The sequence below is a fragment of the Rhinolophus sinicus genome, chromosome 10 (genome assembly GCF_057876585.1).
Source record: "Rhinolophus sinicus isolate RSI-liver-muscle chromosome 10, RSI-T2T, whole genome shotgun sequence".
NCBI lineage: Eukaryota > Metazoa > Chordata > Mammalia > Chiroptera > Rhinolophidae > Rhinolophus > Rhinolophus sinicus.
In genome coordinates this window covers 12,446,154-12,461,336 of record NC_142510.1, presented here as the reverse complement: position 1 = coordinate 12,461,336, position 15,183 = coordinate 12,446,154, and the positions used below count along the sequence as shown (strand labels likewise).

Sequence of the window (15,183 nt, the reverse complement as noted above, 5' to 3'; positions counted from 1 at the left end):
GACCACTTCTTACTCTGAGGCCAGGGCCGTGTCCAAGGCAGACACCTGTGGGCCCCCATGGAGGCGGGTCTCAGGGCATTGGCAGGGGGCGTATGGACAGGGCCTGGAAAGAGGGAAAGAACCAGAAGGAAATGCGCTGAGTAGCTCTCAGGGGCAGCTGTGGCTTTTTCCTCAGTCCATTTTCCTGCCCCCTTCAGTGTCCCCGACCCTGGCAACGCATTTCTAAGGAACATGAGTCCCCAGAAAGCACAGTTTGAAACCTCTGACTGAAGAGTTTTCTGGAGCCCAGATTTTTCTGAGACAGACTCCTTTGAGGTGAAAGCTGTCGGTATCACACTTGAATTGTTTCCCCTTCAGGGCTCCTGAGAGCCCTTGAGAGCCCACACATCGACCCCAACACTGGAACTTTTTTCGGAAAGTTTTATAAAGAAGCATCCCAGCCGCTGCGATGTGTCGCCATGGTAACTGCCCAGTACACGGAACTCTCAGGGTTCCAAGTCAGGCCATCAGGACTTCCGGTCCACATTCTGTGCCCAGGGGTCTTCCATAATGACCATGAGGTGCGGAGGGGACCCTTGCGCTGCCATAACTGGCTCATGTTGATCTCCGACCCACAGCACTGAAGTTTGATGACTTTAGCTCTTGTATATTTGTGTCACATGTGTCCCACCACCAAAGGTAGGTACTGGAATCTCGGACATTTTTCTGCCTCCTGTTGTATGTACCATCTAAGCTCAGCAAATGCCTGAGTCCAAAACATGAGTCCTGGAATGGCACGTTATGAGTGTCAGACTCTGGGCTGCACGAGACCGCAAAATCCAACACGATCTGCCTCACGCAAAGAACGGGGATTTATTGGTCCACATAATTGGGAACTCCAAGAATGCTGCTGGCTTCAGGTAACTGGATCCAGGGGATCAAATGATACCCCCTTTCTCTCTTGGTTCAGTTATCTGCCATGTTGGCTTCACTCTCCTCCTCCACGTGGCCCTCATGCTGGAAGCTGGACAATCCCAATGGCAAGTTCCTCCTGGTTCCAGCAGAAGTTGCAGGGGGGCTCCGACTGGCCAACTGGGACACGTGCCTATCTCTGAACCATTCGCTGATACCACCTGGACTTGGAGGGAGGGCATAGTGCCAGCCAAACCACCAGGATGGAGGATGGAGGAGGCAGTGCCCCAAAAGCAACTCGATGGAAGCTCGTGGTTGAGGCCCTTGAGGCCCTGCCCACCTTCCCTGGGCACTCTCATTACCACGGAGGGCATCTGGAGGCAAGAAACTGAAATTTTTCTCTCGATGGCTACCTGGAGCACACCTGGCCTGTGTAGGGCAGGGTGGAAGTGCCAGGGACTTAAGCCCCAGAGCCTGCCTCAACCCAGGGTGAAGTGGGTATAGGCTGATAAACACACCAGGTTCCCCACCCAGTGGCACAAGTGTTCTCAGCCAGGTAAGCCTGGCTGCCCACAGTGGGGAGCTGCTCAATAATGCCCCGTGTACAGGTCGCCTTCCCTTCTTCCCTGTCCCCCATCCAGGCCTTCTTGGGGTCACCTCCCAAATATACTACTTGCCCTCCCTTCAGAAAGAAACAAGGAACTAACAGGGAGGCCCCCGACCCAGGGGCTCTGAGACAACAGGCTGTGAAAACCCTTGTCCTGAAAGCCCCGACCTCTGCAGAGGACGTCTCTGAGCTGGAAGGTTGCAGTTCTGCGCACAGGATTGCAGAAACAGTTCTGCTGCTGGGAAGAGCCGTTTCAGACGGGTGGTTACTAAAAGGACTGGATGTTGGGAAAAGATCATAGATACTTCTATGACAAACCAGAAAAAAAAAAGAAAAAATGGTTGGGATCACAGGGAAGACGAATGTGTCCCAGTTGCTGAACCAGGGTCCCCTCTGGACACCATGACAGGCCCTCTCCAGGCACTGCCTTGCTCGGCAGGCCTGGAATCCAGCAGCCCGTGCGCACAACTGCAACCTTCCAGCTCAGAGACGTCCTCTGCAGAGGTCGGGGCTTTCAGGACAATGGTTTTCACAGCCTGTTGTCTCAGAGCCCCTGGGTCGGGGGTCTCCCTGTTAGTTCCTGGACCCCTCTGACCCTGAGATTCTGATTCAGTGGCTCTGGGATGGGGTCCGGAAGTCTGCAATCATAGAACATTCCTGGGGAATACATCTGACCTGCCGCCAGGCTCAGGAACTGTCTTGGGAATATGCCAAAGTGATGGTCAGCTGCCTGGGAACTTGTCTAAGCTCTGTGAGTACGTCCTGCCCTTGAACACTGGCAGCCCGGGGCCTCTTGGTACATCCGAAGAGCAAAATACAAACTGAACCTTCCAGGTGGAACTGAACACAAGCTCCCTGGCAGAACACGTGAACTTGGTTGCTTCCATTGCCGAAAGGAGGAGATAACACTTGCAGCATTTGCTGGTTCCTTGAACAAGTGGCTGCCCTTAAGCTCCCAGACACGCTGAGAATACCCTGCTGCCATCCCTCTCCTCCCTCCCACCTGGGTCACAAACCCGGGGAGGGGCTGAGTGAGGAGCTGGAGCCTTTAGCGGCCTGGCGGGCCGTGGGCTGTGGCCTCCTCATTCACCGGGCACTGGCAGACTTGGGCCTGTGGCACCAGCTGGAGGACTGAAATGTCGCACCCAGGAGGGAACATCACAGGCTGGCACAATGGCTCCCCACGTGTCTACCCTCATCTTCAGAGACAGACAGCAAGACACGCAGACCCAGAGACACGTCCTTGCAGGAACTGTGGGCCGGGAACTGGCCTGTGATATTGCACTTCTCGGAACCGAATTCCTCCTTTGTAAAGTGAAACTCGACTCGCTTTACAGTAGCAGCTCGAGTGCAGTGATGGGCTGGCTTAGCCTCCTCAACAGCCCCTCTCATCAAGGAGTGGACACTGTTGCCTGCCTTTCTCCTTGAATCCAGCAGGCTGAGGACTTTAGCTGACAGAACGTGGTGGAAGCAAGGTTACGCCAGTTCTGAGCTGAGGTTTCAAAAGGCTTTGCATGCTTCTCTTGGGGGATCCCTGTCTCCAGCTGGAGCCCACCTGAGCCAGCTTCCTGGAGGACGACACCATGTGACACACAGTTGCTTCCTCAGGCGTGGCCATCCCAGCCCAGTCCCCAGCTGGCACGTTAGCTGATGGCAGGTACACAGGTGAGCCCGCTGACATCACTGATGCCAGCCCAGACCAACAGAATCTTCACAAGAAGCAATAACTGGTGGTTGTTTGAAGCCACCAAGTTTTGGGCTGGTTTGTTAGGCGGCACTAGGTGACTACTACAGTTCACCATGTCTTAGTCTGCCTGGGCCGCTGTGACAAATACCTCCAACTGAGTGGCTTGGCTTATACATAGCTGGCACTTAGTTGTCACAGTTCTGGAGGCTGGAAGTACAAGATCAAGGTGCTGGCACCTTCAGTTCTTGGTGAGGGGTGCTGATAGCGGCCATCTCGCCATGTGCTCTCATGGCCCCTTCTTTGAGTGAGTACGTGGACAGGGTGCCCTCGTCTTTCTCGTTATTAGGGTGCTAATCCCATCACGAGGGTACCACCCCCATGACTTCATCTAATCCCAACTTAACTAAACCAAAGGCCCCCACCTCCTAATACCACCACACTGAGGGTGACAGATTCAACATATGGATTTAGGGGGACATAAACAGTCTCTCACATGCATTGGTCTATTTGAGGACCTGTTAAAAGCTGTGGCATCTCCCCACCTCACCTCCCAAAACTGCTAAGCACACAGTGTGACATTATTATAGCGGGACAGCTGCCAGGCTCTTCCTGAAGACCCTTGGTGGCCCCAAGTTACCAAGTCTGATACTCACAGGACTGGCAGGTCACGGGAGGGGAGCAGGTTGCTGGGGCAGTGATGAACGGGAGAGGGCCAGACGGGGGTCGTAGATGCTCAGCTTTGGCAAGTCATTGCCCGGTGAGGGCAGCAGCTGGGGCCACTACCTCTCTTTTAAAGAGAAACCAGAAACCTAGAATGAATCTCTTGCCTTTTAAACACTGGTAACTAATTTGAATTCTATTAAAATGTGGTGAGCACTCACCCTTTCCCATTCCAAGCATGCTGCGGGCACCTGCCGCCTCTGCCCCACCTGGGAGCTCGTTAAACTCTCAGCCCAGGGCCAGAATCTGTATTTTAATAAGATCTCCCGGTGACTCGTGTACACATTAAAGTGAGAAGCCCCGGATTAAAAACACATCAGGGAGCTGGAGGTGCCCTGGGCGGCCTATTCAAGAATCGACTCACGTTAAGCGACCCCACCTTATGTTAAGACCCAGGAGCGCCCTGAAGCCCACAATTCAGAATTCAGACACCACCTGGGGGCTCCTGTAATTATATCAATTTATTCAAGTGGTAGAAAAACCCTCGCAGCGGCAGGACGACAAAATAGACAGCCTGTAAACATGATTCCATCTCCCATCCCGTCTAAGGAGCTTCCTGCAACAGGAAATAGAATTCTAGTTGGCAAAGGCAGTGACGAGGTCTGTAGAAAAGGGTCCGTGAGGTGGCATCATCTCTTCCATCCACTCCTGTCCAAAGGGGCGGCCGGACCCTGCCACTTGGCCCAAATGCAGTGAGTTCCACTCACTAGCAGCCCCTGCCCCAGGAGGCTGGAGGCTCTTTGGCAGGTGTGCAGGCCCCTTGGGGGCCAGGCCTTGTGGGCAGCAGACACAGGCAGGCGTGGAAGGAGCCAGTCTCTCTCCGGGGAGCACTGTATTGCTCAGGTGCACGTGCCACAGCAGGCAGCCAGGTGAGGGCCGAAGGCCGTGGGGGCTGAGGCACAGCTGCTATCAGAAGCTCGGCTTGGCAGCAGGGCCGACACCACCCGGATGGGCAGTGCCTCGGACTTTTCCCTGCAGAAGACAGCCCATGTCGAAACAAGCTTCCTGAACAGGCCACGACGGGCAGCTGGAGGCTTCAGTCCTTGAAGGGGCTGCGGGCGTCGCCCGGCTGCTCCTTCTCAGGGGCCAGCAGCTCCCCGTTCATCTCCTGCAGCGGGTGGTACACGTAAGCCCCGTCCAGGTGCCGGCTCCACTCCGCTCTGGAGCCCAGGAACAAGAAAACGTTCGCCACCATGCTGACCAGCAGAAGGAAAACCAGGGCCAGGGTGAGGGCCAGCCAGGAGGTCCTGCGGGCAGGAGAGAAACCCCCAACGGGGTCGTTGGGCCGATTCAGGGCTGCGGGGGTGTCGGAGGGACATTTCTCCCTCCCTCCGCTCACTTCGCTCCCCCACCCAGAACAGGGGCACACAGGCTGTCGAGCAAACAGGCCTGGCGGGGCAGGGGCACACTACAGACACGTTTGGGGAGCAGCAGGCACAGGGGCTATGCGGGATGCAGCTGGTGCTGCCACATCTCCTGACACTTCAAGAGAAACCATTAAAAATGGGGGGTTTTACGTGAATGTTAATGATTTTCCGATGTTGCTAATAAATCTGTAAAAATGTTAAATTGTGCAGACCAACTCAAATGACCCAACCCAGCCCTGGGAGGCGTCAGTCTGTATCCGTACTCCACTGGGCGTTGACAACAGGGGATGGGCTCTGCTCCAGGGTAATCGCAGCAGACAGAGCAGGGAGAACCGGCACCCCTCCTCCAAGGCAGGGAGTGGCTGGGACAGGGTGGGGTCTTTCGAAGACCTTTTTTTCATTCCTGTGAATCTTTGGCTGAAGCCCTCAATGCAAAAGTGAACAAGGGCACATTGCTGGGGCCAGGACCTGCAGCTATGCCCGTCAGCCTCCACGGCTCCCCCTCCCTGCTGGTGGGTGCCAATGTCTGTGTGGTGTGGGAGGGGGCTCCAAGCCGCACACCTGAGGAGCCTGAGCTCAGTGCCAGGGGTGAGGCGCTCCTGGAGCCGCTATCTCTGCTCTGTACATTTCCAAAGCACACTTCCAGTTTTCTCTAGGTCTCACCGAGTCAGGACCTCCATGAAAGACCCGGCACCTGCATTACTGAGCTCCCAAGTGCTGCCTCTAGGACAGGGCTGGGGGGCTCTTTATTCACACCCACACCTGGTTGCCACCTGCAGAGGGGCTGAGCTGGGGTAGGGCAGGCCGGGCCGGGCACCCAGGGCTGGGCTACGGGAGGTGAGAACCACAAGAAGCGAGGCTCTCAAAGCCGGGTCCCCACCGTCAGTGTCTGCACCACCTGGAATGCAGACGCTCGGCTCCACCCCAGACCTACAGAGGCAGAAACTCCTGGGGTGGGGCCCAGCCCTCTCTTTCAATACACCCTCCTCCCAAAGGTCAGGTCTGAGCCCACTGCATTAGAAAATGAAGCCTCAACATAAGGCCTGAGCGCAGAGGTGCCTGGGAAATGACGTGCGTTCCTCAGGACCTGCCGCCTCTGCACCAGGAGGAGAAAGCAGGTCATGAATGTCAAGCCCACACACGGCCTTCTGCACTCCTGCTGGGGTGGTGACCTGGCTCCTCCTTACCACCTCCCCGAGAGCAGCAGCTGTGACTCTCCTTGTGCTGACGTCCAAGAGATGTCACCTGGGTGCCCGGCTGCCACCTGCTAGCCTTGCCCAGTCCCTGAGCAGAGGCCATGCTTCAAAGGGGGAGGCAAGGGGGAGTCCTGGGACCTGCCCCAGGTCACACCAAAGCACCTACCCGGTGAGAAGGGAGAATTCTCCTGTCCGCAGGGTGACCTCGGGTGGCTGGAGACACTGCTTCACTGCAAGACACCAGGGCGAGGCTGAGGGCCGGGAGGGCACAGGTATGCCCTCTCCTGCCCCAGGGAGCTTGGGAGGGGCTATACCTCGGGAGAAGATGTTGTTCAGGGTGGGCGCCTGGGTGAGGTTGCAGTTGCCAGTCTGAGGGTCGCAGGGACACTGGTGCTCACATTCGCAAGGCCTCTGGCAGCCTGGCCCATGCCAGCCGAGGGGACACTCTGTAGAAAGGAGGCAGGAAGACAGAGGTGGAGGCCCTCGGTGGCAGGGCTTCTCTGCACTGACAGGATAGGCCCTAGCTATGTGCAGAGCCCAGCTGAAGGAAAAGCAACCCCCTCATGCTCCCCCAGTCCAAACCCTGGGGGTGCCCTGGGTGGTGCACCCAGGGGCCCGTCCAGCTTACCCTGCACACAGGTGTCTCCAGTAAAGCCAGGGGGACAGGTGCAGGTCCCCTGAGCCGGGTCACAGGCAGCTCCGTTCTGACACTGGCACTTCTTGGCACAGTTCTCCCCAAAGGAGCCATTGGTGCAAGCTGGGATGGGGGAAGGGAGGTCTTTGCAAAATCTGGCCCTGGCCCTCCCAGGCTGGGGCCAGCAGGGCTACAAATGGACCTCGGTCACCTTGAGTAGCCTTTAGGCTCACATATTCTCCCAACAGATTGTTACTGAGAATGTGCCAGGCCCTGAGGCTGTGCCCTCACGGAGCTTCCAGTCTAGGAGGGCAGGCGACCAGCAAGCCGGAAAGCAAATGTCAAAGTACAAGTCAGGACAAGCACGCAGGGACCTCGTGGCAGCAGCAAACCACTGAGGGGGTGGAGGGTGGCAGCATGGAGGTCTCTGAGGATGTGACATTAGGCAGAGGCTGCAGAGAGGGGCAGAGCAGGGCCAGAGACACGGGGCCCGCAGGTCACACTGGGGAGAAGCTCAGGTTTTTCACTAAATGCGAAAGCCACTCAAGGGTTTAAGCTGTGAGAACCCACTACAGTGGGTTGGGTTGTAGTGGGTTGAATTGTGTCCCCCCCAAAAGATACGTCCCAATGCCTAGGACCTGTGAATGAAACCTTAATTGGAAATAGGGTCTTTGCAGATGCAATTAAGTTAGGATCTCAAGATGAGATCATCTTGGATTTAAGATGGGCCCTAAGTCCAGTGACCAGGGGTTCTTCTAAGACAGGGGTGTCCAAACTGCGGCCTGCTGGCCAACTGTGGTCCGCAACCCATTGTTAATTTGCCCGTGGCAAATTCCAAAGATATATTTAGTTTACTTAAATAAACCAGGTGAGGCAATACGTACTTCACCTTGAGTGAGTGGCCCGGCTGTTTGTGTATTTTACCGCATATGGCCCTTGGTAAAAAATGTTGAAAAAAGTTTGGACACCCCTGTTCTAAGAGAATAGAGAGGGAGACCAAACACACAGGGAGGATATGTAAAGATGGAGGCAGAGATTGGAGTGATGTGGCCACAAGCCCAGGAATGCAGGGAGCCACCAGGAGCTGGAAGATGCAAGAAGGAGCCTCCCCTAGTCGTTTCAGAGGGAGCATGACTCTGCCGACAACTGGACTTTGGAGTTCTGGCCTCCAGAACTGTGAGAGAAGACGTTTCTTTAAGCCACTGAGTTTGTGGAATTTGTTGCAGCAGCCCCAGGACACTAACGCAGTGATTTACACGTGCGGTGAGAGCGAGAGACGAGAGGCAAGCAACGTGCAGACCAGGAGGCGAGGATGAAGGCAGCTGCCACACTCACCCTCTCCCCGTGTGCCCAGGGGCTGGGGAGGGACTGGCCTGGTGGCTTTTACCTTCACTGCAGTTGGACCCTGTCCATCCAGCTTCGCAGCGGCAGCCGGCTGCCAAGACAAGACCGAGAAGGTCAGGTGAGGGGCCAGGCAGGGCTGGGCAGGGAGAGCTGAGCCCAGGTCAGAGCTGACTCCCCAGAGCCTTCACTCACTCTCTGTGCAGAGTCCATGCTGGCTGCAGTTGGAGGGGCCACAGTCCAGCTTGTCACAGGCAGCGCCCCGCCAGTAGTGCCCCGTGCACTGGCAGCGCCCCTCCACACAGGTCCCATGGCCGCTGCAGTCAGGAGGCTGGCAGCGGGGCTCATGCACACACACCACAGTGGACACACTTCGGGGACAGCGCCACATGTTGTCCTGGCTGCAAGGGGACAATGTTTGAAGACAGGATGAGGTGCTGGCCACCCTCAGCCAGCCCCTCCAGCCCCACTACTGCAGCCCATGAGAGCCGCCTCTGTGTCCATTGTCCCTTCTCCAGACTTTTACAGGTTCTTCCCAACCCCACAATCCCTCCTACCCAGGGCCTTTGCACATCCTGCTCTTTCCACCCAGAAGGCTCTCCCACCTCCCTGCCGAGCCACTTTCTCTTCCTTCAGATCTCAACTCATGTTTCATTAACCTCAGAGGTTTTTCCTGACCGATCAACTCCCTTTCACCAGCGTAGGTAGTGTCGATACACCTTGGACACTTCCTGTGAGCAGTGTGAGCATGGATCTCAGCTCTTCCTGCCCACTGCTGAATCCCCCGGGCCTGGCACATAGTAAGTACTCAATATTTGTTGAATGAGACCGTCGGGGACATGCCTGGACTTGGACCTCAGGAAGGGAGCTCTGGTGTGCTTACCAGTGATCTGATGGGTAACTGGCCAAGGTCCCATTGAGCACAAAGGTGGCGGAGCCCCCTCCGTCCAGGTTGATGGCGTTCACCACGTCCTGTTTCAGCAGGAACTCTGCCATCTCCCACAGGTTGATGCTGCAGCAAAAGAGCAAGGCTGTGGACCATGCCTACCACTGCTTCCGGTTTAGTTCTTCTTACTTTCCAGGGTGGATGGTATCATGCCAACAGTGGCAGGCCAATTTCTAAATGGCCCCCCAAAGACGTCCTGTCCCAATCCCTAGAAGCTGTGACTAGAATGAGGTCATTCCCGTGATTACGTTACATTACATGGCACAGCTGGCAACCAACAAGGACACACGGACCTCAGTCCTACAACCGCAAGGATCTGCCTTCTGCTAGCAACCTGAACGAGCTGGGAAGAGGGTTCTTTCCCAGAAGCTCCAGCTAAGCACCCTGCCTGGACAACAGCTTGAATTTATCCACGGGATTCCCTGAACACAGAGCCCAGTGAGCCCTCCAAACTCCTGATCTACAGAACTATGACCTAACAAATGGATGCTAATTTGTTACGCAGCAATAGCAAGTTAATACACTCTCTTTATAGAGGCAACTGTGGCTCAGAAAGGTTGAGTGACTTTTCTATGGCCACAGAGCTAGCAGCTAGCCGAGCTGGGACTGGAACTGAGATTGTCTGTCTGCTAACTTTGTGGTCATGTCCTTTTGCCCCAACTGGGGCTCAGGAGGGAAGAGACCTAAGTTGGGGAGGCTGAGAGGTTGGATGGGGAGGATGGTGAGTTCTTGGAAGTGGGACAGATCTAGGGACCCTCTTCCTGTGGGAAGGCAGGGGACAGATGGGTGTAAACATCCTAAGGGGACAGTTGAGAGTCAGAAGGGCAGCCGTCGGTGGGTTCCAGTTCTTCAAAGCAGGACTCAGGCCAGGCCGAGGCCCTGGTTTCCAGCACTCACCCCCGCTGCTCCGTCTGCCCGTCTGCATGGAAGAGCACCAGCTGCCCCTTCCGGTCATGGCCGACAGCTGTCCTGGCCGATATCACGTTCACAAATTTGCTGAAGGAACCTGAAGGAGAAGCAGCCTGGTTGATCACTGGCCCTTCGGGAGGCCTTCTGGGCTCTGCCTACCACTTCCTGCCAGTCCAGCACCACCTCCCAGTCCAGAGGACCCCGAGTTTCCCTGCATCCCCACTGCCCCACCAGTCAGTCTCCATGTAACAGCCAAAGGGTTCTTCTTAAGTGTTAAATCCAGTAATGTCAGCCTCCAGGTGAAAAGCCTCTTAGGATTGCCACTGTTCTTAGAACACAATCCAGACACCTTCCCTAGGCCCGGCGTGACAATCCTGGCCCGCTCCTCCTGGCTCATCTCCTGGGTTCCCCTCTCACCACCCTGCAGCCACTTCCTGTTTCCTCTGGGTGGACTGCGCTTACTCCAGCTCTTCCTGTGGCTTGCTCCTTCCCATCTAAGTCACTTCCTCCGTGAGACCATCCCTGACTGCTCATTCTAAAACAGCCTGTTTCCATGAGCAGGAGGGCCATGGTATCCCTTCCCCGCCCCAGTATTCCACATCCCAGTGGTTCTCAAACTTGAGTGTCCCTCAAAATCACCCAGGGGGCTCGTTAAAACACATAAGCGTGGGCCTCACCCCCCCAGATTCTGATCTTGCAGGTTTGAGGTGAGCCTCAAGCTCTGCATTTATGTCAAGCTACTGGGTGACACAGATGCTGCTCATCCACGAACAGTTTAGCAGCGTTTCTCGATTCCTTTGCTGTAGCTTCTTTCCTCCACCTACCCCATCCCTCAACTTCATTTTTCTTTCTTAGCCCTTACCCCTTCTTTTTAGCACATTATATACCTATCTCTCTTATATCTCGAGCAGGCACTTGATGTGTCTTAATCCCCGATCCCAGGACCTACAGTGCACTTGCTGAAAGACTTCCCACATGACCCCACCGGTCCTGGTTCTCAGAAGGGCTGCTGCCACCCCACCCCACCTGTCTCCTGTGTCTCATCACACTCGGCTGCCTGGCTCTCGTTGATGTAGACACTTCCATTGCGAATAAGCCACACGACCCCGCTCAGCAGCTGCACGAATGGATTCTCAGTGTCCAGCACCTCCTCTTCAGACAGGTACCTGGACACAGGGGAGGTGTGAGGTTCACTGATCTGCGGGGGCAGCTGCCGGTAGTGGGGTTCCTTCCCCACCCCACCCCCAACAGCCTGGTTGCTTGATTCTCCCTCCTGCCCGAGGAACCGGCCTGGTCCTGATCCTGAGAGCAGCCTTATGAACAGTCTACCAGGTCCAGACTACACTTCATTTAATATAAACAACCACCCCCCAACAGATCTCCAGTTCATCTATGGCCCTCAATTTCCCAGGTCGTCATCCTGACCAAACTACTACCTGATGTTCATAACAGCCCTTAAGTGGCCTCCTTGCTTCTACTATGTAAGGCGCCTCCAGCTAATGTTAGTGCAAGCTTTTAAATAACCAAAGCCAGTCCTCTCATCTCCTGATACTCCACTCCTTCCTGCAGCCCCTCTCACACACCAAGCCCCTATGCACCTCTGAGCCTTAGCACGCGCTGTTCCTTCTGACTGCAATGCTCTTCCTTCCGTTCTGACCCTGGCTGACTTGTGATTAAACTTCAGGTCTCAACTCAAAGGTCACCTTCTCAAACAAACCTTTCCTGATCACCCTCCCTAAGATGAACTCTATAATCGGTTCACCCTGTTCATTGATTCGCTGCACATACACAATCTGAATTTATCTTAAGTATCTCCCTGGTTTTTGTTAGTTTTCCTAGTAATGGGAAAGGTCCGGGAAAGTAGAGGCTGTGTGCGCCTGTTCACTGCTATATACACCCCCAGCCAGTGGCACACTGCCTGACACAAAGTATGATAGTGAATGACCAATAATGATAGTGAATGACCAATAAACTGGGTATTATTAGGTTGGTGCAAAAGTAACTGCGGTTTAAAAGGCAAAAAAAAAAAAAAAAAAAAAAAAATTGCAAAAACCACAATTACTTTTGTACCAACCTATACTGTCCTCATTCTGCGGAGGAAGCGGAGGCTCAGCTTGGTGAGGTGACTCGAACACAGCCGCACGGCTCCGACCCAAAGCTCAGGCCCGCTGCCCTCGACAGCCACGGGGCTCCCTGCCTCCTCACCCGGTGACCAGGGTCCCGTCGCGGCGGATCCCGAACTGCGCGTTCTGCAGCCCCCCGGCGCTGCTCACCCGCCGCCGGTCGCTCACCACGTTGCCCAGGCACTCGCCGGTGGCCATGCGGAAGAAGCCGCCGTTCTGGGCGACCCTGCAACCGGCCGGCCGCGCCGTCTCCTCCACCGTGGCGCGGCGCCTCGAGGCGCAGCCCCCCGGGCCGCCGGGCTCCAACACGGAGAAGGTGCGCAGGGGCTGGGCGGCGCGTGTCAGGTGGCCCGCCACCGCGCGGCCCGCGAAGTGCGACACGAAGGTGCGCACGGCCGGGCCGCCAGCGCCGGGGGTCGCGGGGGAAGGCGGCCAGCTCTCGTGCTCGCGGCTGCCGGCGCGCACCCGGGCGCAGTCCCGGGCGGGCCGCGCGCGCAGGCGGGAGTAGGGCAGCAGCAAGTCGTCGTCCAGGGAGGCCCTGCGGGGTGGGGGCGGCCGTCAGCTCCGAGGGCTGTGTCCCGGGCGGAGGGACCCCCAAACCAACCTCACACCCCGGGAGTTGTACTCACCCCCCACCGAAGCCGCCGGACGCCTCCCAGAAGAAGCTGAGCAACGCAAGGAAAAACAGAAGCCAGCGACCCATGGAGGCCGCCATGTTGGAGTGGGCCTCCGGTCACGTGGGCCGCACCCACGTGACTCAAAGACCTCTGGTGGCCGCTTCCAGTTCTGACAGAATTGCTTGCCTTCCTTCGGAAATCTGATAGGGCGGGATCTGGTCCTGTAAGTCACTGGGGTTTTCTGAGAGGGGGGTGAGGTGCTGGGGTGGTGGCGGGAACTTTTTGTGTTGATGTAATTTCAAATCTACAGAAGTTGCAAGTGTAGCATCCAGAACGCCTGTGTACCTTTTACTTCTCTTTACCAGTTGCTAAGGTTTGCCGCATTTCCTCCATTGTGTGTGCTTTATTCATATACAATTTTATTTTTCCTGAACTGTTTGCTGCCAAGTTGCAGACGTTAGGCGTCTTCCCCTCAGTACTTCCCTATGTATTTACCAACAAGGACATTTTCTTACGGAACCACAGCCAAGTAAAATCAGGACATTTCATATTGGTAGTGTCCTATTAATCTTCAGTTCACATTCGAATTTTGCCAGTTGTCCCTCATTAAAAAAGAGACAACAGGCGCGAAATGGGTCACTTGTGCTAAGCCCTACGTCACCAAATGGAGATTTAATATCTAACCTAGTTGCAGTTTCAGCATCTCCCAGGAAGGTAATCTTAACCAGTCAGTCTGGCATTTCCTGGTTAGCACTACTGAGGTGGGGGGACAAAAACGGGTCCTACAGAAAGTAACCTCACAGGATGATCTGAGTCCTAACGGGTGGTGAGCAGTCATGCCCCAGGCATATAACTCCTTTAGTAAAAAGGCTTATGTTTGCCTTAAGCAAGCCCCATCCATTGTTACAGAATCTTAACTATTCTGTACTACAATTCCCACCTTGTTTTCTCCCATTTTTACGTAATCTTCCTTATGTTCTCTTCTTAATCTCAAATGCATAAGAGAAACTGCAAACTGAAGCATTTTTCTCAGTCTGTTGGGATCTTGCTTCCAGGCATATCCTCAAATAAACGTGGGCTCAAATAAGTTACTATAAACATCCTGTACAGGTTTGGACGTTCTTACATAGACATGTGCCTGACAGACCCCCTTCGTCTCTTGAGGTGATCGTGCCTAAAACGATGCACTCTTTTCCCCTTTCTCCCTCTGAAAGCTTCCCACTTTACACAGCTCCTCAAGTTCCTTTCAACTTTGCTAGATGGGCTGCTGCCCAATTCGTGACTCATTGAATAAAGCCAATGAGACCCTCAAATGTAGGCAGTTGACTTTTGGGTTTTAACAGTCCTTTGTAGCTATTTCCCCCACACTCAGGAGCCAATCCAGGAGTTTCATTTAGTTGTCACGTACGTCTCTTTGGTCTCCCTGAATCTGGAAGAGTTCCTCAGCCTTTCTTTGTCTTTAATGAGCTTGACATTTTGGAAGTGGACAGGCAGGTCAGCTACATAATTTGCAGGGATCCTTGTTAAAATATTAAGAATTGAAAGATGGGGAGAGCAGAGTGTGAAAGCAAGCATGGGTCCCCTCTGTGCACAGGCCCTGGGTACCTGCACACTTTGGAAGACCATAAAGCTGGCCTGTTGTTTTGTAGCATGTGCTTCAACCTTCCTTTGAGAGGATACTTCCTCTCAGGCCTCTGGTCCAGTGTCCAGGGTTATGCAGCCTGTTGGTGCCAGTGCCAGCATGAGTCTGGTTGACCTTTGGTGCCATGGGTACTTGGGACCAAGCCAGAACCTTCCTGTCCACAGTCAGTATGACGAGTGCTTGAACTCGGGTCTCCCTTTGAGCCATTGCCCCTAAGGGCCAGCCAGTCAGTATACTTACTGGGTTGGATAGTGTCCCCCCAAATTCACATCCTTTCCAGAACCTCAGAATGTGACCTTTGGAAGTATGATTGTTAGAGCAGTATCTGGCGATCACCGCCGTTAGAGACCTTCCCGGCACCCCGGCCAGCTAGCGCCGCAATAACAATGGCACAAACCCTCCCAAACCCGAAAGTCCGATGCTGTATAACCAAACGCCCAATCCCGGCGAGTGCTTAGTCTTTGGGAACAATCCCGCTGAGCCCGCCGGCGAACTAAAGCTGT

At 55.0% G+C, this 15,183-nt stretch overlaps 1 protein-coding gene across 1 annotated transcript; it reads right to left on the bottom strand.

The window, feature by feature from the left end:
• Positions 1-4,348: 4,348 nt before the first annotated feature.
• NAGPA (N-acetylglucosamine-1-phosphodiester alpha-N-acetylglucosaminidase) lies at positions 4,349-13,190 on the bottom strand. The gene is made up of 11 exons (XM_019756458.3): positions 13,051-13,190; positions 12,504-12,959; positions 11,325-11,464; positions 10,287-10,395; positions 9,327-9,455; positions 8,639-8,844; positions 8,490-8,537; positions 7,097-7,225; positions 6,783-6,914; positions 6,635-6,698; positions 4,349-5,152 (listed from the first exon to the last, which is right to left on the bottom strand). Exons 1-11 carry the CDS (start codon positions 13,134-13,136, stop codon positions 4,942-4,944), a joined length of 1,710 nt encoding a protein of 569 aa, XP_019612017.3. The 5' UTR covers positions 13,137-13,190; the 3' UTR covers positions 4,349-4,941.
• Between the last annotated feature and the right edge of the window lie 1,993 nt (positions 13,191-15,183).

What these genes read in the sequence shown, in the direction of transcription:
- NAGPA (XM_019756458.3), bottom strand. Translation starts at nt 13,136, where the DNA reads ATGGCGGCCTCCATGGGTCGCTGGCTTCTGTTTTTCCTTGCGTTGCTC. An exon ending in TCCGGCGGCTTCGGTGGGGG is followed by an intron (nt 12,960 to 13,050) that starts GTGAGTACAACT and finishes CCCACCCCGCAG; the next exon opens with GGCCTCCCTGGACGACGACT. An exon ending in GGGCAGACGGAGCAGCGGGG is followed by an intron (nt 9,456 to 10,286) that starts GTGAGTGCTGGA and finishes CTTTTGCTGCAG; the next exon opens with CATCAACCTGTGGGAGATGG.